The sequence below is a fragment of the Pogoniulus pusillus genome, chromosome 22 (assembly GCF_015220805.1).
Source record: "Pogoniulus pusillus isolate bPogPus1 chromosome 22, bPogPus1.pri, whole genome shotgun sequence".
NCBI lineage: Eukaryota > Metazoa > Chordata > Aves > Piciformes > Lybiidae > Pogoniulus > Pogoniulus pusillus.
The window spans coordinates 14036937-14059963 of record NC_087285.1 but is presented as its reverse complement, the minus strand read 5'-3'; the positions used below and the strand labels follow the sequence as shown (position 1 = coordinate 14059963).

The 23027-nt window shown below is 43.9% G+C and overlaps 1 protein-coding gene across 1 annotated transcript in view; it reads right to left on the bottom strand.

Annotated features, from left to right (window-relative positions):
• Positions 1–23027, bottom strand: part of ERGIC1 (endoplasmic reticulum-golgi intermediate compartment 1) — a 60354-nt gene that overhangs the window by 7831 nt on the left and 29496 nt on the right. The window contains exons 4-9 of the mRNA XM_064161835.1: positions 14392–14486; positions 13680–13804; positions 11097–11201; positions 5425–5485; positions 4438–4538; positions 1662–1784 (exon numbers count right to left, since the gene is read on the bottom strand). Of these exons, the coding sequence (XP_064017905.1) occupies positions 1662–1784; positions 4438–4538; positions 5425–5485; positions 11097–11201; positions 13680–13804; positions 14392–14486 (610 nt within the window). The remainder of the gene's footprint in view (positions 1–1661; positions 1785–4437; positions 4539–5424; positions 5486–11096; positions 11202–13679; positions 13805–14391; positions 14487–23027) is intronic.

Below are 23027 nucleotides of genomic sequence, written 5' to 3'. Positions count from 1 at the left end.
GGCTGCCCTACTGTAAAACATTCCCAGCCTAAATAAGAGCAAGAGCAGGTCATCTGTACCAGGGTCGAGTCATGACACAGCACCTCTAACGAGGATCAGCCATGTCTGAGAAGAGTCTCAGGGTCTGGCACACCTGTCTAATATACTGTGTAACAGCTTCTGCAGGTACCAGTGTCATCACATGTCTCCACAGGAAGGATGCTCAATGGGAATGGCCCCAAATGAGACTATAGTCATTCATAATAAACAAAGCAGACAAAATTCAACTGTAAAACTTATTTTCCAGCATTCTAACAGCCAGAATGTGCCTGGCTAACTTTACAGACAGGATGGGGCAAAATTCTGTTTGGGGCCATCTCAAATTCACAAGGCCATAGTGGCAACCAGTGAGCAAAGCCTCTCGTGTGGACTCCCCTTCTGTAAACTCTGAAGCACAGTATTGAATTTAACAAAGATGCTATTTATATGCATATGATGGCGTAGCAGCAGCAAATTAATGCTAGCAGCAGACATGACAAAGAATAATGCCAGCTATCAATCAATTCCAAACACTGTTTCCCATTAAAAACACCTCCATATCCTTACCCTCCAAAAGATGCATAAGAAACCTATGACAGCAAATCGTTAGGGAAAGAAGTAGAGGCAGTATGAGATGCCAAGTCATAAAACGCTGATGTTTGACCTTTTTTAGGATAATGTTTTGAAACCAAACAGACTGCCAAGAAGAGAAGGTCTGAAACCACAACATTTAGATTTTGCTCGAGTCACTTTCCCTTGATATTTGTGTATCCTAAAGATCACATGCATCTCTGAAGTTAAGTGAAAGGAACTTGGTGTTTATGTGAAACTGCAAAATCAAAACCTTTAAGTGCAACACAGCCACACTGTTTATGTTACTTCCAATTAAAATATTCAAACAGTTTAAAAATGAAAATCCGAGGTCCCCATTCCAGTCAATTTATCAACTGCTTTACATTCTACTATGCCTCACTGGCACAGTAGACTGCAGCTTAAATCTTAAGCCAACTGCTTCAGGACACGTATTTTTAACGTTCTGGAAGATCTTTAAATAGCTCTTTGCCTAACTAGCAGATTGGACAGCACAGCTTTGTTAGAGATGCTGAGATCAGTACTGCAGAATGTTATCCAGGCAGATCAAAAGGTAACTTGTCAGGAAAATACCTCTGGAACCTGATAATGCAGCTTTTCCCCACTTCTACCCAAAAGTAAATGCCCAGAACTGGCAAACTCATATTAAGCCAAGAAGCAACACTGAGTAAAACTGCCCTGCAATCTCTGCAAGTTACATCCCCTCATGAGGGAGATGGTTTATTGCAGCATGCTTGCCTGCATACCACATTAGTTTTACATCCAAGTTTCTGACCCACTGCAATAGTGGCCATCTCACCCAGACAGAGTTTGACACTTCTGAAATAGAATAATTTTCTTATTGTGCCTGGCTACTAAATCAAGTTGTCATGGCACAGGCACTGTCAGTTACCTCACTTACACTTCAGTACAACTGCAGTGATGTACTGCTTTATTTCAATCGTGTCACAATGCTCTGAAGCAGAATCTCAATTCTTCTGGACAAGGAATGCTCAGAAGAGACAGGGAAGGCAGGCAGGAGAAGGGAGAATTAGAAGTTTAGAGTCACTCACCGATGTGATAAACCTGTATAAAGGCTGTCGCCTCTCTGTGTATTTCACTGTGATGGGGCTCAAATCGTAGCGGAACCAGATAGCTGGGATAATGCGGCCAGTGTGGCTGTAGGCTACATACTCCTGGAAGAGAAGAGGGGAAAGGGCAAAAAATGTGAGCAATCTCATTCCAGATACAGTGTCTGCAACAGAACTGCTTCTGTAGATCTGGCCCTTACTCCACTGTTTTGTGCCAGTCATAAGACTGAAAGAAGCAAACAGCTAATTCCTGTATGACTGACACCTCCCATGCTTATCAAACAGCCTTTAGAGTTTGATAATGATATAGCTTGGAACAGAGTGATGGAGTCTACTCTCACCTTCATTCAAAGTTACAGAAGTACACAGAAAGGCTGTCATCGATTTCTCTAGCTTAGATCTGCTCTGTTTGAATGCCAGCAGTCTCTAAGTAGTTGCAAGTGAAGATTTTGTGGTGTCAGTATGTAAATTTTATACTGGGATATTAATCAAAGAAAATTTAGTTTGTGAGAACCTGAAAATCCAATTCTTGTCCGCACATCAGACCAGCAAGCAGCAGCTCTGGTCTGTAAGGCTCCTTTCACATTGGGACCAATGACATGAATACTTGTCCCACTCAGTATGAATCATATAAAGCCAAGTACAAAAATCAAGCCAGAGGCCAAAATGAAACTCTATACAGAGAACTACAGAGAACTACTGGCAAAGGCTCAAAAAATATTCCAAGCTGGCTTGTGAAAGATAACACTCCCCTGGACTAGGCATTTCTTTAGTAGCAGGTACAAGTGCAATCAGCCAGGCACAGGACAACACCCCAGCAAGACATACTGCACAATGCCAACGGAGAGCAGCTACTAACATCAACTTAGTATCAAAAGTCACATCTTTTGGATGGAGTATTTTTACTGTGCTGTCAGTGGAAATATAGATCAATTTCCAAGGATCAGGACATTCATCTTGACAGAGAGAAGAAAAAACGCAAAGAAAAGCAAGCTGGAGATTCAGCAACCCAGTGAAAGCCATCCAGACTGGCATGGCCCACGCTGCCTCTTTACCCAGCTGCTCTTCTCTTCTTTAGCTCTAAGACATGCCTGCCAACTCAGATGACCTCTTCTGACTTTAATTCTCCATCACACAAAAGCAAAGAGAACCTCAAATACTTCAGAAAGATGAAGAAATGAGCATGGTACAAAAAAGACAATTTAACTTTCTGAGAGCCCAGGGGGAGCTAGTGAAACAGCATATAATGTCTTCAATAGTCTCATATAAATTCCAACCTTCCCTTTGTGCAGTGTTTTTCCCATGGATGACAAAAGAAGCAGAAGGCAACAGAAATCTCTAGTCATAATATTTTCAGGGTTCTTAGTGCAGAAGTTCTGCAGTATGTCCTGGGGACAGTGGCTATCTGAGGAAGGGAGGAACCAGAGGGTCTAGGAGATAAAAGAGGATAGGAGGCAGACACTCCACACTTAAGAATCTATTCCTCTCTTGGTACTAGTCAATCTGGGCCAGACTATTCCAGATCTCTCTCTCTCACTGATGGGTATGGGAGTCAAGGACGGAAGCGCCGATAAGAGAATTTTTATTGTTTTAATGAGAAGAAAATGCAGAGGCAGCACTCTCTGCACTTCAGTTTTGATAAAACTGACCTCATTTTCTTCCTTCCTCTCTCCTTTTCCCCACCAGCAATCTTGTCCTAATGAGTCAGTGTTGGCCAAACGTCCCAGTTTGCAACCATGTTCAGAGAAGTGTCTAAAGTTCCTGATATTCTCCAAATTGCTTTCAGAACTTGCACTGCAAGAGTCTTGTCAGAACACCAGTTGTGACATTAAGCAGAACAAACACACCGTAATGTGAACAGAAGGAGACATCCAAATCATGGGGACACACTGTACAAGCAAGCCTAGAAGTCACTATACAGGCATGTTAATCTGGGAACCAGTCCATGAGAGCCTGTGCTTGATTCTCAGTCATGGTAAGCTAGTAGTAATTAGATATTATAAACTGATTCTGGATTTTCATTGAGCAACTACCTGTCAAATCATGCTAAATTTCAGAAGGCTTTTTACCTTAAAGAGTAAACAGACTCATTTGGATACTTTCAAAGATCAGTACTATTGAAATACAACATTATTAAAATACAGACATCTTCACATTTAATGTAAACTAAGAATTACAAAGTCACAACTATCACAATCTACTATAATGAAGTAGGTATTGTGAAACAGTCAGTCAACAAGTATTTACTGCTGCAGTGGCTTAATATCTGAAGTAAGTATTTGTAAAAAGCTAAAAACTCTGCTAGCTTAGTCGTTTGGTACAGCCATAACTTTCACTCAGAAAACTATCTCTAAGTGTGGTTTTGCGTGTTCAGCTGGATTGCAGTTTTCATTCAGATGGGTCCTGACACAGATCACAAGAGCCCCTGCAGCATGTAAATGCCTTCCACATAATTCATAGGAATCGAGATCTGCTAAACCAACGTGTGAAATTACCTTTCTCTAGTTTTAAAACAGTATCACCACCTGCTCTGACAAGCCCTCACAATCCCAACCCTGGTAAAGAGAGCAATAGGAAGCCCCATTCCAAAGAGCTTCAGTTCCTCCTTCTCCCAGCAGAGGCTACTGCACACCTACAAACAAATGTGAATGGCTGCAGAGCAGAGGAGCACGAGGGAGAGGGAATGACGACTGAAGATCCTCCATGCATCCACTGGGCTGCAATGGGGAGCTTCTCTGAGAACCACCTGCTTCTTTACCTTATTTGCTACAGTGTACTGGTACGAGTATCGCTGCTTGCCGCTCATGTCCTCGTACACCGTCGGGACAATCTTCAGTATGTAATCGTGAGATGCAAGAGCTATGGTCAGGAAAGGAAAGTACAAATCAGTGTTCAGAGGAAGGAACTACAGCCCACACGTTTCAAAGCAAATGTGCAAAATCAGCTAAAACAAATCACAGAAAAGGTAGGTCACTCCTTATCTCAGGTTTTGTGACTAAGTGACAATTTCACATCATCCATTTATGTCCTTTGCACAAAACTTAGTAAGGTGGTTGGATGACACCAGAACCTGCCCATCATTCTAAGACTTCTTTAGTAGCAGAACCCATGGACATGAGTATTGGGTCACTTGAAACTTTCTAATTGCTTACAACTTAGCAGCATCACAAAAAAGCTTGGTTAAATCTTGGTTAAATCAAGAACTAGCTGCAGCTTACTAAGCTGTCAGAGCTGTAGCTCACTAAGCTTCTTTTGACAGAAAAACCTGATGCACCACAACCTATGTAGCCCCATTCCTTGTGCACTCTTGTTTTCTTTCTTGTCTTCCTTCTCCTACACCTGTTTAACAGATTTTTTCATTTTTTAAATGGGCTGTGCTATCTTTTTGTTTCTGCTAAAAGTTCTGAAATGGAATTCTATGTTATTTCTCTGCAGGATCGTTTGGGTAAGTCTAATACAATGATATTCCTATAAGAATAGGATATTGATAGAAGAAATTAGTACTTCTGAGTCAGTCATAGCAAAGCTGGAGTCATTGTCCAGGTTGCAGAAGGGCTGTGCAAAGGACCTTTTGTGCTAAGCCTTCTCTATGGTACTGGAGAAAACAAGTGCCAGTCAGCAATGTCTGATCATTTTGGTTAGAGAAGCAAATTAAAGACTTCTGGGTACACCAGTGTTGCATAAATTGCCTTGGTTTCCCTTTGGTATAGAGTGGCTAAGACCTGTAATCACCAACAATACATACGATTTGAGCTGAGTTTGTCTGCTCCCTCCAAGGCGTTGAATGCTCCATGAACATTATGGACCTGGAAAGCAAAAAGACATGTGAAGAAACTATGCTCTGACTTGGTACTCTCAATTTTTGCTTCCCTATCCTATCTTGTAACAAGGAGATCAAACTGATTCAACCTTCCAGAAAACATAGCATCAACCCAGTAAAAGATGACTTGAAATATCTGTCAGTTAACATCACCACAGAGGCTGTTTCCAAGTAAAAAAGTTCATTTCACAACATCTTACAAGATGAAACTCCAAAACCACTCCAAAGCTAAAGGAATTGCAATTGGAAGAAGCCAGTTGGGAAATTTTGTTGAGGTATTTCCTAGGAGTTTTGCATAGTTAATTATGAAATTCATTTATCAAGCTGAAAGGGAAATAAAAGGGAGTCACATTCAGATTAAAACTCAAAGGTGTTCCTATAGAAGTAGCTCGTGCCAGAGCAGTTGGGCTTGTAGAGCTTTAACTCATTAGCCCAGCTTCCATACCACACACATAAGCCCTTGGAGATGGGAAGGACTACCATCCATTCAGCTTTTCCTGCAGCTGGTCCCAGGCATGCAAGTATCTGTTTGCCCAGAATAACAGGATTTCCATCCCATGCCCTCCAGATACTATGATCTGCAGTCTGATGTCCACCAAGAGAACAATCAATTGGTGAACTCTCTAGATAGGGAAAGCCCCACAGCAACAACTGTATATCAGGAGTTGCATCACTCACACAACATACCATAAGCTATACAGAGCTGACACGTAACTCCATAACCTAGAAACTCCTGACCTTAAACCAGACAACAGGGAAGAAACCTCTGGAAGAAGTATACAGTCACGGGTGTGACAGAGTTTCATCTTCCCAGACCCTCTCAATAGTTGATGGCACGTGGATGTGTTTGTCTCATCCTAATGGCTGTTTCCCTACTCTGAATGGTACAGAGTGGATGATAGTTTGGAGGAAGCAGCAACTGAATCTGTTTCTCTCCTGAGAAAGGAAACTCTACGAAGAGACAAAATCACCAGCAAGTTAAATTGGTAAGGTGCTGGCAACAAACAGAGAGCAAAAAGAATTGCTGGCCTTCTACTGAGCCTGCTGAACCTTCTGCTGAGCATTTCAGTCTGTTGACATTTCAAATATTTTACACATCAGCAACCATTTCCAAACTCAGATGCAGACTGTACCTATCCTTACTGTCAAAAGCACATGCGGAAAGCAAAGCCCCTAGACCGGACATCAGTATTAGGTTCCTCTCTTGATAGAGAGGAGTCTCATAGTACATCTGGGCCACAGACTTTAAGGTCCACTTCAAACACTCCAGCAATAAATATTTGGGTGGCTGCTCCACAAAACAAGTGAGGTACCTGTATATTTGGACCTACGTTCTCGCCCTTGGCTCCCCATTTCTCTTTATACATAAAAGTTGTCTGCTCTGCATCTGTCTACACAGTAAGTTTGCAAAGCTGTGACGTACAGAGCTCCACACAGCCAAAGCTACCAAACATCTCCACAATTCTCTGTTTCTGTGCCATCAGCTCCTGTGGTGTATCATCTTTGGTGCATCCACTTAGTGGATGAAGGAAAGGCAGTGGATGTTGTTTACCTGGACTTTACTGAAGCCTTTGACACCATTCGCCATAGCATCCTTCTGGAGAAACTGTCTGCTTATGACTTGGATGTGTGGGCAATTCACTGGGTTGAGAACTGGCTGGATGACCAGGCCCAAAGAGTGGTGGTGAATGGAGTTTAATGCACTTAGCACAGCCAGTCACAAGTGGTGTTCCTCAGGCCTCAGTATTTGGGCTAGTTCTCTTTGATATCTTTATCAATTAGCTGGATGAGGGAATTGAGTGCACTCTCAGTAAGTCCGCAGATGGCACTGAATTGGGTGGGAACATTGATCTGCTTGAGGATAGCAAGGTTCTGCAAAGAGATCTGGACAGGCTGGACTGATGGGTGGAGGTCAGTTGTATGAGGTTTAACAACGCCAAGCACCAGGCCCTGCACTTGGGTCACAAGAACACCATACAATACTTCAGGCTTGGGGCAGTGGCTGGAAAGCTGCCTGGCAGAAAAGGGCCTGGGGATGTTGCTTGACAGCCAGCTGAACATGAGCCAGCAGTGTGCCCAGGTGGTCAAGAAGTCCAATAGCATCCTGGCCTGGATCAGGAATAGTGTGTCAAGGAGAAGAGAAGTGATCATGTCCCTGTGCTCAGCCCTGGTGAGGCTGCACCCTGAATACTGGGTTTGATTTTGGACCTCTCACTACAGGAAGGGCACTGAATTGCTGGAGTGTCCAGAAAAGGGCAATGAAGCTGCTGAGCAGTCTGGAGAACAGGTCTGGTGAGGTGCAGCTAGAGGGAACTGGGGTTGTTCAGTCTGCAGAAGGCTGAGGGGAGATCTCATTGCTCTCTACAAGTACTTGAAAGGAGGCTGGAGTGAGGTGGGGGTTGGTCTCTTGTTCTCTAATGTCCCGTTACAAGATGAGAGGAAATGGCTTGAGTACTGTGTCCAGTTCTGGGCCCCTCAATTCAAGAAAGAGGTTGAGGTGCTGGAACATGTCCAGAGAAGGGCAACAAAGCTGGTGAGGGGCCTGGAGCACAAATCCTATGAGGAGAGGCTGAGGGAGCTGGGCCTGTTTAGCCTGGAGAAGAGGAGGCTCAGGGGTGATCTTATTACTGCGTACAACTACCTGAATGGGGCATTGTAGCCAGGTGGGGGGTGGCCTCTTCTCCCAGGTAACCAGCAACAGAACAAGGGGACAGTCTCAAGTTGTGCCAGGGTAGGTATAGGCTGGATATTAGGAGGAAGTTCTTCACAGAGAGAGTGATTTCCCATTGGAATGGGCTGTCCAGGGAGGTGGTGGAGGCACCGTCCCTGGAGGTCTTCAAGAAAAGACTGGATGAGGCACTTAGTGCCATGGTCTAGTTCATTGGATAGGGCTGGGTGATAGGTTGGACTGGATGATCTTGGAGGTCTCTTCCAATCTGGTTGATTCTATGATTCTATGACATTTAGGTTGGATATCAAGAAACATTTCTTTATGGAAAGAGTGGTCAGGAATCAGAACAGGCTGCCCAGGGATATGATGGAGTCACCATTCCTGCAGGTGTTCAAGAAATGTGTGGACATAGTACTTCAGGGCATGATTTAGTGGCCATGGTGTTGTTAGGTCAGTGGTTGGATGGACTTGATGATCTTAGATGTCTTTTTCAAGCAAAACAATTCTATGATCTGCCTCTCTTGTCTTTGCAACATGAATGACATTTGTAACTCCCAGTCTGATGTTTTACCATGATTTTCCTTGTGGAACGTTCTGGAGTCTCATTGCAATACTTGCTGTCCACAGACTGCTAATTAATCTCTGCTCTACAAAGTGCACAGGTGTGTTCCTTGGGGGAACACTTGTTTGTACCTTGTTAAGTACCTGGAGGGATTTCAACAAGGAGTAAGCTTTTGTCCACAGTAACAAAATTGCTTTGCAACAGAGAATTTGAACAAGCCTGTTTAGCCAGATGTTCCCAGGACTCACCTGCACTACCAAGGCCAAATCTAGTCTTGGAGTAGTGGCACAGCAGGCTAGTCTGTGCTTTAGCAGTGCCAGTGCTTTATTCTCCTACAACATGGACCTCAAAAAGATATTTGAAATAGGCCTTTAACTCCCTAGGCTTTAATCTCTACAAATGCATGCAAAGATTTAACTGGACACATAACTCAGGCAAAGCCAAACAGCAGGCTAAAACAACTTCCAGCCTGGTGACTATCAAGGGAAGACAAGATGTCTCACAAAGCTTAAAACTAGGATTATTCAATTCCACAATCTAGCACTGAAGATAATTCTATGAATAAAAATGTATCATCTCCTACCTTCCTCACCTTATTCTTTACAAGGTTACCTGACATGCAAGAACCTCATTGGTTTGAATTTTGGTCTCATCTACATGAGGGGAAAAAAAAATCTACAGAAGTCTGCTACTCTTGTGCATGAACTACTGTTAGAGAATTGAAGCTTATTTAATACCAGAAAAGATTTAAATCTCTATCTCAAACGGACTGTTTTTTTCTGGAGAACACATCATGTGTCTTAGGAGATCATTCTGCCTGGGCTGGTAACAAAGAACTAACTCCTAGCACAAGAGACAAGCGAATGAGAAGCTTCTCATCACCTTTAAGAGATGAGCATATGTTACATCAAAGCAGGTGGAGCCAACCCAAAATATACAAAGGTGTATCTAGACAGATTTAAAGCTCTGTACTTGTTGGCTCTGTACACTGCTTCTGAATCTTGGTAGCACCTGTTTAGTGAACATGTCCTCCTTTAATTTGTGCTGTTGAACTCATGTTTGCCTACATGACTGGCAGCACCTACATGCTCCCTTCTTGTGTATAGAGAGGGTGAGTAGTTATTCCGAGCTTTGAAAATACTGATCAGAACTTGTCCAAATCAGGAGCCAATTACATGTCTGCTAGACAGGTTTCTCACCCTGAAAACTAAAGAGGCTTGTTCCTTTGCACACAACTGTCCAGGCTTCTCATCTCATTCATGCTGATTCCGACTCCAGCTCCTTTACTCAAAGCCTCCATGATAAAACAATGGGAACACTACCTCAGAGCACTGATTTCCCATGCAAACTGCAGAACTCCCCATTAGTACTTAATATTTTTCATAATCTCAGGTGCTTTACAGACACTAAGCCAAGCTTATTTATATGCTAATATTTCAGCGTTCCCACACCAGATATTTCCTAAAAGGAGCCAGGAGCAGAGTCAGAAGACTACAAAGCAACGCTTAGACTTGTTAGCATGAAAAAGGGTTTTGGAAGTGGGTGTACAAGAAGCAGACTAATAAGACGTCTGTGCTGAGGAAAGAAGATTACAGAGACACTATGGGTAAGCAATGTTTAGGGTGAGTCGCAAACTGGGTGTGCACATATGTGACTCCCACCTATGATGCCAGGTCCTTGGAAGTAGGCTAGAGAAGTGCTGTAATCTGTCTTTATTGAGAAATCAGGAATTATTACATAACTTGCAACACCTGGTGAAACTCTATCCACAGGGCAAGTGCACATGTTCAGCTTCTTCCCAGCATGGAACTGGCACTTCTGAGTCTAACCTGAGTTTCACAGAACGAGTTTGACTAATAGGTGTTTGCTATACAAGTTAAGTGAAGCGAATTAAAAAGAACTTGTCTGGTGCCACCATAAACAGTAGCAAGCCCACATCTTCCCTTTGTATACTCACTGCTTCTCTGCAAAGTCAAGATTTGTTTGCTGTATTAATATTGCAAACAGTGCTGCATAGGATTTTGCAAAGCCACGAATCCTTATCTCTACTCCATGCGGAAAGATAGCCGGGTACTCTTCCAGAAGCACTTTCAGTTTCAGAGGAACACAGCAAAGTCACTCTACGGCTGAACACTGCTCCTTCCTGAAGTGGTGGCATGTCAGCAGTTTGCAAACTCTTCCAGACTGAGTGTACTTTGTGTGACTGCAAGGGATGGGTTTGCTTACCCAGGCAGTGCTTTCTGATGTCCTCCCCCTGCTGTACATGGCCCTTCCATAAAACCCAAGTGTCTAATTTTCAAGTCACTCAAGTAGGATTGCATTCATTCCCCTAGAGCCAGAGAATATTCAGAGAAGAGAACTCACCTGTAACTTGTCCCCAAATGAGAGCTTGTGGATGACATGAGTCATGTCAGGATTCTGAGGCTGCGCAGTGGCACTGTGTGTTGACACGTGAAAGTTACCAGGGACCTAAAATTAGTCCAGACAAGGAAGACAGGATTTCACGTTTTATCCCTCAAGGCATTGCTAGGCTCTGTGATACAAGGCACAAATGCCTGAATCCATCCAGTTTGGTAGGCTGCATCTACATAGCAGTAGACAACCTCTGGCACATTGGAGAAAGGCTCCGAAATACCTTATTGCACTTGACCAAGACCACTGCACTGCATACAGAGTGGAGACCAGTTACATCCCACAGCCCAGTAGCCTGGCACCCTCACATTGCTCCTGCTACTGACTTGGTAGGCAATGAGTGGATCACTCCCATCTTTAGGGATTCCTGACACTTAAGGCTATGTCTTTCATCCCTCTTAAAATAAGATTCATGTCTCTGACAAGCAAAAATAATTGCTTAACATTCTACTCCCACATCTCACATTTGCATATGGGTCTACTGTCGCAAAGCAACCCAAGAAAGCTGTGGATACATTCTTAAGAGTAGTACTAGTCAGGAGTAACCTTGCATTTGAGAAGATTACTCATGAGTTCTACATAGAAAGAGGGGAAAAAAGCAAATATCAAAACCAGTGGGGCTTCCCAAATAAGCTAGGCTAGACCTTCAGCTTCTGGGCCTGAGAACAGCCCTTCCAAGTACGGGACTTTCTGGGGTGATTTTTTTAATGCACAGAAACTACAAAGTTCTGAAGAATACAGATTTCACCAATGGACTCAGTTCCAGAGCAGAAAATGAGAACCAATGTCATTCTGACACCACTTTTCAGGGCATTACTCCTACTCTCTGAAGACCTTCAGCAGATTCAGCTCACTCACTGTTACAGAGCATGCAAGACTTTTTTCCTATCATGAAAAGGTTGGGAAATTAAGCAAGACTGAGAAGCAATCTGATATGGCCTAAGACAAGAGTGGGAGGATGGTTATGTAACTGGTGCTCATTGTGCTCTCTGCAGAGGCAACCTCACTATTAGGGCCATGGGAGGCCACATGCTGGTTCCATGTGCTTTCAGGAAAGTTAATTTAAATGTCTTGAAGAACAGCATGGCACTCCTGAGAACACTTTCAGGTGTGGACACAAGTTGTGTCATATACAAGCTCAGTAAATAGGGTGGCAGACTCTGCAGTAAGTAGTACATATAATCATCTCACTGCTACCTTGTCCTCCCTCTTCAGGTTTGAGAGTAACACCCAATTGCAACCCTTAGCCAAGTCTCAAAGCCTGACCACATTGCATTCCAGACACCAGCACATACAGAAGCCTGTACAATTTCTGCCAAGAGACTGAACATTTCCAGCTCATACATGAGAGGTTCAAGTTTTCAGAGCCAGAAGTCCTTAGCCAGGTCCCCTACCGCTGGCAGCAGCCCCAGCCACTACACGAGACAATGCAATCTGTGGTCTTTCACAGATTAAGCAGTGAAGAGAACTCCTCAAAGCCACACAGAGCAACTCTCTTTTGAGCTGCTTTGCTGAGCAGAACACACCATATCTATCAGCCAAACCCCCAAATACTTCAGCTCTGTGCTTTGGGATTTAACAGAACAAGAACTACCTTTCAAGAAGCCCTTTCCCAGTTTTGTGGACTATCAGCTGCCAGTAATCTTGGTGGTTTACAGGCGAGGAAAGAAACATCCTCATTATAGGTCCCTAATCCTTTCCATGCCACAGAATCAGTAAGAGGTTCTGTTCTCCCTGTTATTTTTAGATGTGATTTAACATGACCTGGGAGAAAAAGAAGGAAGTAGGATTTTGTAGCCCGTGGTACAAGAGGAGGCGTGAATAAAGGGTGTGCCCTTCTTAGGACATCAGTGGGCCCCACCACTGCCTCCCCCACCCCAGCTAGTCATCTCCAGCATTACATAGCAAGATTATTCAATTCTGAACACACCCATCCCAGAGAGGAGCCTCCTCCAGGCCTGGATTTTCATTCTTTTGAGGCAGAAGTGGAACATCCTGACAAAGCATGCGCAGAGTATGCGCACGTATTCCAAACATCTCAGCACGGGGCCACTTCTGCTACATTGGCACCCTCTGGTAGGGAACATTCCTGTCATTCTGTGGCTCTCAGAACAAAAGAGCACTTGGACAGAGACACTGCCAAAGACCTCTCTAGAGCGAGTCACATTTTGGAGGTGCAGTCGTGAGGAGTAAACGCAGAAGCCATTTGGCGTTTGTAGGGAGTTCACAGATCCCTTAAGCATTAGGCTGCTGCACTGAAAGGGACAGCCCTTGCCACAGCACAGAGCTGCTCTGTGCTGTTCTGCAATACCCTCTTGAGTCTCTGCTTTGGAGAATGAATGATTTAACATATTCTTTGTGGGTCTGACTATGCAGCCACTCCTGTCCACGCTATTCTACAGCACCAAGAGGCTTAGGCTCACCACTGATCAGAGACAGGAACGTATGCTCTACAAGACAAACACTGACACAGATATCCACCAGTATTTTACAGGTGAATCTTGCTACCACTCACCCACTGTCACTCCTACTCACCTTGTTGATGCTGAAATGGCCCTCAAACCTGCAGCCATCTCCATTATTGAGAGGTATCTTCATTGAGTTATCAATATGGCCCACTTCATGCCTTCCCATTTCATCTTGGATGTCAAGTCCAACTACTGCATGGGTGGGGAGGAGACAAAAATCAAAACAAGAGAAATAACAGGAGGCTTGCATAGGAAAAGCATGCACTGCTTTTGCTAGGAAAAAAATCTTTGGATTTTCCCCTGACATTTGACTAAACTGTACTAGTAATACATTTGTCAAATATTAATTGTTATACCAGTTCTCTTCAGAAAGAACTTTATGACCAAACTTTTCAGACTGCCCAGCTGACACAAATGCACCTCAGTTACACAAATAGAAAAAGATTCAGGTAGACAAGGCTGATGATTTGTGAAAAGCCAAAACCCAGCTGGTGTATTCAGAGTTATGAGTGATACTTAGAAGGTTTCTTGCTCTCAGAGACAAAAAGATTGCTATGATAAAAAAGAAAATGAGATTTAGCAAGAAGACAAGAACTACAGAGTGAGCAGAAGGTCCAAGGAAACAGGTGTCCTGATTTGGAACAGTGATGGAGTGCTGGCAAAGCTGCAGCTACTTATCTCCATTCACTCTGTCACAGAAAGGCCACTGTACCAGATGGGCTCATTTCAAGTATTTCTTAAAACACAAAACCCCCTCATAAGTCAAGAAGAGTACTCACATTCACAGTGCAGGTTTGGCAAACTGATGTTCAGATTCACTTCTATTTTACCTCCACTGTCTTTGTCTGGGTCATCCACATAGAGCTCATTAACTCTGAAAGACAGAAAACACAGGAGAGTTCAGGGAATGTAGCTACTTTCCACTAGAAAAGTACAACAATGTACATGGGAAGAGAAAAAAGGAAACTTTGAAGCAGGGGGATTGACTGTATGACAGAGTTAAAGAGACAACAGGAAAAGCCCTCCATAACTGTATGGAGGCAAATCACTATTTAATTCTTGCTTGGCAAATGCAGGAGACTTTAAACAAGGCTCTTACACCATTAGAAAACAAAACTCCTGCTCTGGTGTCCCCTTCCTTAAGCAGAAGTGGTACAAAACAAGAACCTAATGCCAAAGAGGTGGCAGGCTAGGAGGCTAGCCCTCCATGTGCCTAGGCTGTTACTCCTTTTAGGAAAGAGGGAAGCATGTGGTTTTCAATTTGTTTCATAAATAGTTTCAGAGAAAGGCCACTATCAACTATCCCACAGGAAAGCTTATTTGTGTCACTAATTGCCATTTGTTACTGCCACCCAGCTGACAGAGCAGCAGCAAGAGAAGGCAGCATGGCATACTTGTATCTCCCTCCTCAGTATCTCGTTTCAGTCTATGAATGGTAACCAAAAGCAACTACTAAAATAAAGGAGAAGAGGATGTGAGCCAGGAACAGATGGGAAGAAACATCCTGGACAGCAGGATCTAACACACCATGCATCAGTCTCTCAAAGAGTAATGTTGTTTCATAGCACCCACGGAGCTGGCACATATCTCACAAAGACAAAACGCAGACATAGAGTAAAAGGAATGCAAGAGTATAAATATTTATTGTTGGCACATACAGTCCATCTGACATGTAAAATATAAACCCAAAAAACTCAATGCAAGCACAGCTGAATTCCCTAACAGTCCCGGAGAATGGAGAATCCACTCTAGGGAAACCCACCACAATGAAAGGAGATGGTGAGAGTAGCCAGCAGCACTTTCTCCCCCAAGTCCAAGACTGTTCAGCCTCATCAAATGAAAACATTTGGCAATTGATATTCCAGCCAGCCAGCCAAAAAAGCTATAGAAACTTATGTTCAAGCTACATAAAATAAACTACCTTCCCTAGTAAATGTCCTGCATTATTTTTATTTAATGCTCAAAGTGCATGAAACCCTTTGACAAGGCCTTGTTGAAGAATCTATATGCTAATAGACAAACCAAACTAAGGGCAGCAACAAGACAGAGTCAAAGTGATTCTGCTCTGGTGATACATCTCTGGACCATAATGAACTGTTTGCCCTGTGGATTCAGAAGAGCCCAGCCTTCACACTGAGAAACAAACAGCTGCCATTTCTTTTGGATGTAATTACTCACAGGTCAGCAGGGTTTGCAGACACTCATTTAAAACCAGCACAGCATTTGTCTTCAGCTCCACAGCCCTACCTTTCTCTGGTTTTAATTGGCTTGACAAGTTGCTTGCAATCATTACTCAACGTATTTTTCAAGTGATTAATAAAAATGACACAGAGGGAGGGGAAAAATTGCTCATCAGTGACCTAGTTAGAAGCTTCTTGGCTGAGCCCTCCTCTCCCGAGTGGAATGCATTAAATCTTCTACGTGTTTATGGCTGGCAGATTTGGTAGCCATCAGGATTAAGTCATATGTCCAAACATGGTTGTGAGGAGCAGCTCCAGCCAGGACAGGCATTAATCCCCTAAAGCAACGCACCTTTTTGTACTTCCTGAGTCCTTCCATCAAGATCCCAGTTGACAGCAAACCTGCTTCATAATAGCACCTGGCTTCTTCCCAGCTCTCTGTCTGAGATGTGGGTCATGCCCAGCCAGTGCCATGGGCAACTCTGTGTTACTGCCAAAAAGGAGCACCCACATCAGGGCTAGCAGAGAAGCACATCAGGTTTAGCAGCACAGCCAAACACCCCAGCTCTGGAGAAAAGCTCTAGCAAAGTCAAGAATTGTATTTTGTGATCTCCAGTCAGAACTTGTCAGAAAAAGCAAAGGCACACAAGCCTTTGGGTGATAAACAGGTGAGAAGTGGATGCCGGTAGAGTCAAAGGACAAACAGGGACCTGTGGAAGCTCTTACACAGGAAGGCAAGCGGTGAGGCCACTTGGTTGCAGACTGGATCACTGAGGCAAAGAGAAGTAGGCCAGTAAGAGCACGTCACACAGCCCATTAGTTGCAGATAAAGGAAACTGATTTCCTGTCCTTCACTCCAGTCACTGGACCAATGGTTCCCGACTTGTCTCTTGAGCAAGGCTCGAGGCCACTTCCTCCTCCTCCTCCTCCTCCTCCTCCTCCTCCTCCTCCTCCTCCTCCTCCTCCTCCTCCTCCTCCTCCTCCTCCTCCTCCTCCTCCTCCTCCTCCTCTTTACCTAGCAGCCCCCTGCCCCTCTCATACTCACATTCTGAATTTCATAACCCTATCAGTCCTTAGACATATGACAGCTCATGCTCATCTATCCTTCCTTACCCTCCCTCAGACCTGCAGCACCACCTTTCATGGAGCACCCTGCCTGCTGAGCCCTGCTTTTCCCTCCCATCTCTGGCCACTGCCTCCTCCTGGCAGCATCATCTCACAGAGCGCCCAGAAAGATTTTTACCAGTGGCTCTGAAGTGTAACCCCTGAGTTGACCTGCTTTGTTACAGAGGTTCTGTACTGCTATGGGCAACTCAGGGCACAATGAAAACACATCATAATGCTGTGCTTGCTGGGGCAAATCTCAGAAGAAATGTCACCATTCACAACAAACTGGAAATGTCACTCCTCAAATGCATTCTGCAAACCTCACAGGTAGAACAAACTACCAGGGTCAAGGCTACTTTTACCAAGATCTCCCCATAAAACACCACTACTTAAGTCTAGATGGAGCTAGCAGAGAGCTGGCACTCATGCCTCCCTTGCTATCCTACTCCTCAGAGCCACAAAGCCAGTTTGCACACAGCCTTCCTAAGTTTTAACCAGACAATCCTGAGATGTTGGGGAAAATTCTATTTACCACCTCTAGTAACTGTCCATGAATGAGTAGTATCTCCAGTGGAAGAAATTCAGCTTGGTCTAATTTGTAGCTGTCTCTCCTGGAACATAAAGTGTCCCAGGGGTAATAGTCCTTAACAGTGAATCTGGGACAGGCATAAGGGAAATAACACCTGAGGTCAGGCAGAAGGACACTGTAAATGCAGCTGCTTCTAAGACTGCTTAGAGAAGCGGTGTATAGGGTCATACCGTGACTCCAAAGATGGCACATTAACTCCTAGCAAAGCATCTAGGAGTTGATATTTAACTGCTGTTAAGTACTGTTTGAATAAAATTGGCACAATAAAGCAGGGTTGAGGTGTAGAGTATGAAAGTACTGTGAGGGCAAGAGGACTGGAGAGAGGTGGGCTTCCCCCCTGCAAGGCCTCCTGCTGCCACTTTAAGGGAAAGAAGGAAAGTTTCTCCATGCAGCAAGAGCTATGATCCACACAGAAGGAATCTGCTTCACTTCTAGAAAGAGCCACTTCGAAATACTTCACATTCCTCAGTGGTGCTCTGCTGGGCTTCTCAGCTGCTCACCCCACTCGCTCACAAACTCGCAGCCTTAGAGAGGAGCAGCCGGGGGGACTCTGGCTAAGGTTACGGATCAGGCAAAGGGCACGCCAGAAAGAAAGGGGAAGGAGCAGCAAGAGGGCTCAGAATCTCTTCAGGATTTTATCCAAAGAAAGCCAGACCCATTCCCTGCGCTTCAGGACTTAATTATGAGCCAAAAGTTTTGTTTTCCTAGAAACAAATTTTTCCTGGTAATTTATTTCCACCTATCAGACCTGGCCACTAACATGAGATTCTTCAGCACTTCAACAGCTGAAGAGCCTGTGGCTCTCTGAATACTAAAGGAAACACTGCATTGACTCTTCAAATCTCCACGTGCTGCCTGGGAGCTCTCTAAACACATCTTCCTTGCCTCTGTCTAACTTGTCCTAGTCTGCACTTCAGATTTTAGCCTTGTTTCTAGCTCTTTCAAAGCAAAGCACCAGGCACCCTCCTCCCCAGTCATCAGCCATACAGAAAATAGAACCACTTACTCAAGCAAGCTGCATTTTACTTTGTCCTCCAGCTGCCAGGAGACACTCTCTGGTCTCCAGAACCCTAAGCCTAAGAGGGAAAATAATTACTCTTTCTTGAGGGAGCCCGAAGCTTCTCCATAGACTTTGTCAGGCTTGCTGTTTCAGCTCCATGAACCATCTTCAAGAAACACAACCATCTGCAGCTGAGATTCTTGCACTACTGTTTTTTCAGTTGTGTCAGACCAGAGAAGATCCAACACAGAACACACAACCCATCTTCTTCATTTGTGTGGATAAACAACAAGCAGGTCAACACATTTTCTACTGCGTAATAAACTGTGCAGGTATCTACTGTTCTGCCATTTGTAATCTTCCTCCTATGCCCCGAATCTCAATCAGTTCTTCTTTGAGAAGGTCTTTGTCCCAGATTAGGTCTTGGCACAGCTGTGAAGCACAGAAAACACTGTCCTACAAAGGAAGGGATTACAGTTCTCCAGGAGACAGGAAGAAGGAGAAGGGTTTGAAAGACGTCAATGTAGATTTGAGTCAGAAATTGCAAATGACATCACGGCACGACCTTCCGCTTCCTAACCCACAGATGGGCATAACAACACTGCACAAATATCTAACATCTTTTATTAGGTAATCTCCAAGTTACTCTGCAAACATTAATTAAGCTTCTTCGCACCCCTGGAGAAGTAAGCAGCTAAGCACTACATCCTTCTACAGAAAGTGTCTGTCTCAAGGTCAGTCCAAGCAAGAGCAGGATTACAACTCCCATTCCCCTCTGTCCACTAACTAGGTTGTATTCCCAATGCTGCTCTAGTTTGTTCCAGCATTTCATCTGCCTCAACTGGATTAGCTGGTGGAGCTGGAGTTGCATCTTCAGCTTAGTGTCAGAACACAGGAGCTGTAGCACTGTGCTCCTGGTGAGATGGCTTACACTCCAAAGTTATGGTTTCCAGCAGAAGGAACTCTTGTTGCATCAGGATCTCACTATGCTGCTTACAGCAGCTGCTGCTTGGCTCTGCAAGAGAAATTTCCATTGGCCAAAAGCCACAAGACAAATTTCACATACCTTAGAGAGCTAAGGGACAAAAAGCCCTCTGAAGACAGGTATGATAACAATTCTGCTTCACTGCAGTACCGGTCTTGGGCATGCAAATGAACTCAGTATGAACAAACAACACCAGTCACAGTAGCTCCTGGTGTTTTGCTCCCTCCCACACTGCACGTACCTGACAGCCTACATGGGAAGTCACATCATACTGTACATGATGTGGCCCCAGCATAGAAGCTTGGCTGTGTGATGTTCACAGACTGGCCAAGGTAATTTTCATACAAATTAAAGCAAGCAGGTGTCCCCAGTGAGCAAGAACAAGTGATTTGGACATTGCTCAGGGCTCATACTTTTGTGCAAAGGCAGCACTTTTATTACAGATATTCTAAGTAATTAATTGCCTTGTGGGGGGGGGCAGCCTTCCAAGTGGCTACTTGTCCCTTCAGACTGTTCTTTGCCTGTAACTACATTAAAAGAAAGAAAAAGAAAACATTGCCAGGAACAGCCTGTTGCTTCCTACAGTGTGCTGTGGTAGACAAATTATTGTTGAGTAGCTACATTTATATCACAAGTAGCATATTCATATCCTCCTACCCCTTCCCCTGGCTGCCAATGCAAGGCAGACTGGATTAGTTAATTACATCTTTCCTCCTTAATGATGGAACATTTGGAAAACTCTTATTGATCCTACAGAACATAATTCATGACCTAATTACAGTGATAAAACAGCAAGATTATCATCCTGCCAGCTATTAACTTCTAGTGCTGATCTGAGTTAATTAAACAAGAGATAGGTGATTTGCAACACAACAGCAGGATGAATGAGGAAGGCTGCTAGAGGTATGCCAAGCAATCTCTAGCCCTCAGTCTCAACTCTCAACCTACTGCCAATCCTGCCCAGGAAATACCAGACACATTTAACACTTTAGCTTCATTTCTTCAGCCACTTAAATCACTTGCTCAGTGGGACAACTCTGTTTGACACTGTCAGTTTTGCAAAGGTTCAAATGTGGAGCACAGGTCTCCTTTTCTTTACCTGTCTTTTACAGAACTAAGGATGTTAATCTAGGTTCTGGTTTTGGACTAAATATTCATTCACTCTCAGTCTAGACAAAAGAAAAAAAAATAATCAATTCCCAGGGTTAAATCTAACTGCCCTTAACTGCAGTGATGGATTACATCTGGGCAAAGAAAAACCTCTTTCCTCAGCAGTCCTTCAATGTGCTTTTCCTGAAAAGGATGTAGCCCCACCTAAGAACTAAGCTTTGATTTCCTTTATGGCTGCTTAGATGACTGCCTGCTAGGGTCGCCTAATAAATCTAGAAGATGAGAAACCAGGAGTTCTGTATCCTACTTAGGGCTCTCTAGATAGGAAGCCAGCAGCAAAACAGGATATGATTTATAGTGCACTGGGTACCTCTGTCACATGAACTTTCTATATGTCCTCTGCAGGGCACACAGCATCTTAGTTGAGCATCACAGCTGCAGTGAGCTCCCGTGCACAGACACAATCCTAGCGCTCACTAGAAATGCCCACACAACTTACTGACATAGCTGCTGTGATGCATACTCTCTTCTCCACAATGCTAATCTGAACGGGGTTTGTGTTATGACTGTTATCCTCAAGGTCAGGGTGTAATTTCTTGGCTTTCTGCCACCCAGACAAGTCTTCAGCAGTTGAGACTACAAGTGCTAAGACAATGGGCTGGTCAAGGAAAACCAGCTTTGAAGTTGGGCAAGAGTGACCAAACCAAGGTTTCTAGTAATACCGGGAATTTAAGTTGCTGCAGTCATATGAATGTAGAAGATCCAATCACTGTTGGCTGGGTAGAAGCCAGCAAGTATTATAGGTTAGCACGGTGCAGAGCAGACCTTATTTTCTCATGTTACAGTATGAGATTGACAAACCACACCAGATGCGGTAGATGCAGATAGCAAAGAAGCCTCTTGTTGGTGAGAGTCAGACAGTTAATCCTGTGGGCACCACTGCTGCTGGGGATGCTGCTGGCTTGCCCTGAAGCAGGCTGCCAATGCCCAAACACCATGCGCAATTACTCAGCATAATAAGGCTGTGATGTAAGCATGAGTCCACATCAGTGAACCTGGTACGTCTCTGATGTAAGTCACCAGGCCAAATGCTCTCCATCTTACCTGGCCATCAAAAATATGCAGCAATCTGGCCTTGTCAAGCACATGGGTGATACAAGAGGAGGAGGAGTGATAGTATCATAGCTGGCACTGGGAAAGCAGGAAAGCTCACCCCATAGAAGTGTACACTTTGGTTAATCATTCAGGTGCTAACTGACACCAGGAAACTTCAAGCTGGCAGAGATATCTGTTGTGGGAGACTCTTCATAGAAAAGAAACTCAAAGCTTACAATCAAAGTTGATGGAAATTGAACAGTTTGCACATAAGGAATCTTTCCTATCTTCACAAGTACTTGAACATATCTTTGTGAGATAGTATCTCTCCTGTTATTTGCTACCACCCAGTTTGATTGATAGTACTGAGATCTCACACTTTGTTCCAGATCACAAAATGCTCCACACTTCTGCACTCTTGATCCAAACGATGAGATTCTACTGCCTCACAATGCACTGCCACTAAAACATACTTGAAAGGGAAGCACAGAAGGTTCACAACATCTTTGAACAGCTCTAAGGCACTAGGTTCCCAGAAGAGAAAGCAATGTGTAAGAGACAGAAAAAGTTTACTTCTGCTTTAGAAGTTGCTGAGCTGGGAAGCACTTTGTTATGTGTCTTTCTGAAGTATTTCCGCTGTTATGGAGGAACCTGTTCACAAATGCTGTGGGTGATCTGTTCCCAGCAAGAAAGACTTTGAAGACCTGTAACTTGTCAGCAGAAGGTTTTCATACTCTGTGAGTTACTGTGGTGGATGGTCCATGACAAATCAGTTTCCTGCATTCATTTGTCTCAGTTTCTTCCATGACATCCTCTCTAAAATTTTACAGCTTTACTGCTTACAAACACCTCCTCCCCATGCAGCTCCTCCTGGGAAAGGCAATTTACCATCTCTCTGATATTTTAATGAGAAACTTGTCAACTGAGCACACAGGAACTTACAGCACTTCTAATACCTTCATGGAAAATGCATCATCTTTTTAAGGAAACAGCATGAAGAGACCTCAGAGAATCAAACAATTTTGCCATTCAAAGCAAAATCTCTAGCCAGGAAACTAGATGAAGTCAGATACAGGCATGTGCACTCAAATAACTGCATCAAAAGTAGGGAAGCAATTATTACTCATCTGGTAAAGTATTAGCCAAAAGAAAAAAAATCAATCAGATGAGAGAGCGAGATCTAAAAGGAGATCAAGAAGTAGTGTTTTACTTGAAGCAGTTTGTCTAGCTTTCCCTTACTTTTTAAAACAAGAAAATCAAGAAAACTGAGCTCTGGATAGAAGTGTGTTGGTAAGGTCACCCTAGTACTTCACAAATGAATGCATGGAACTGAGTAAGAAACTGAAGAT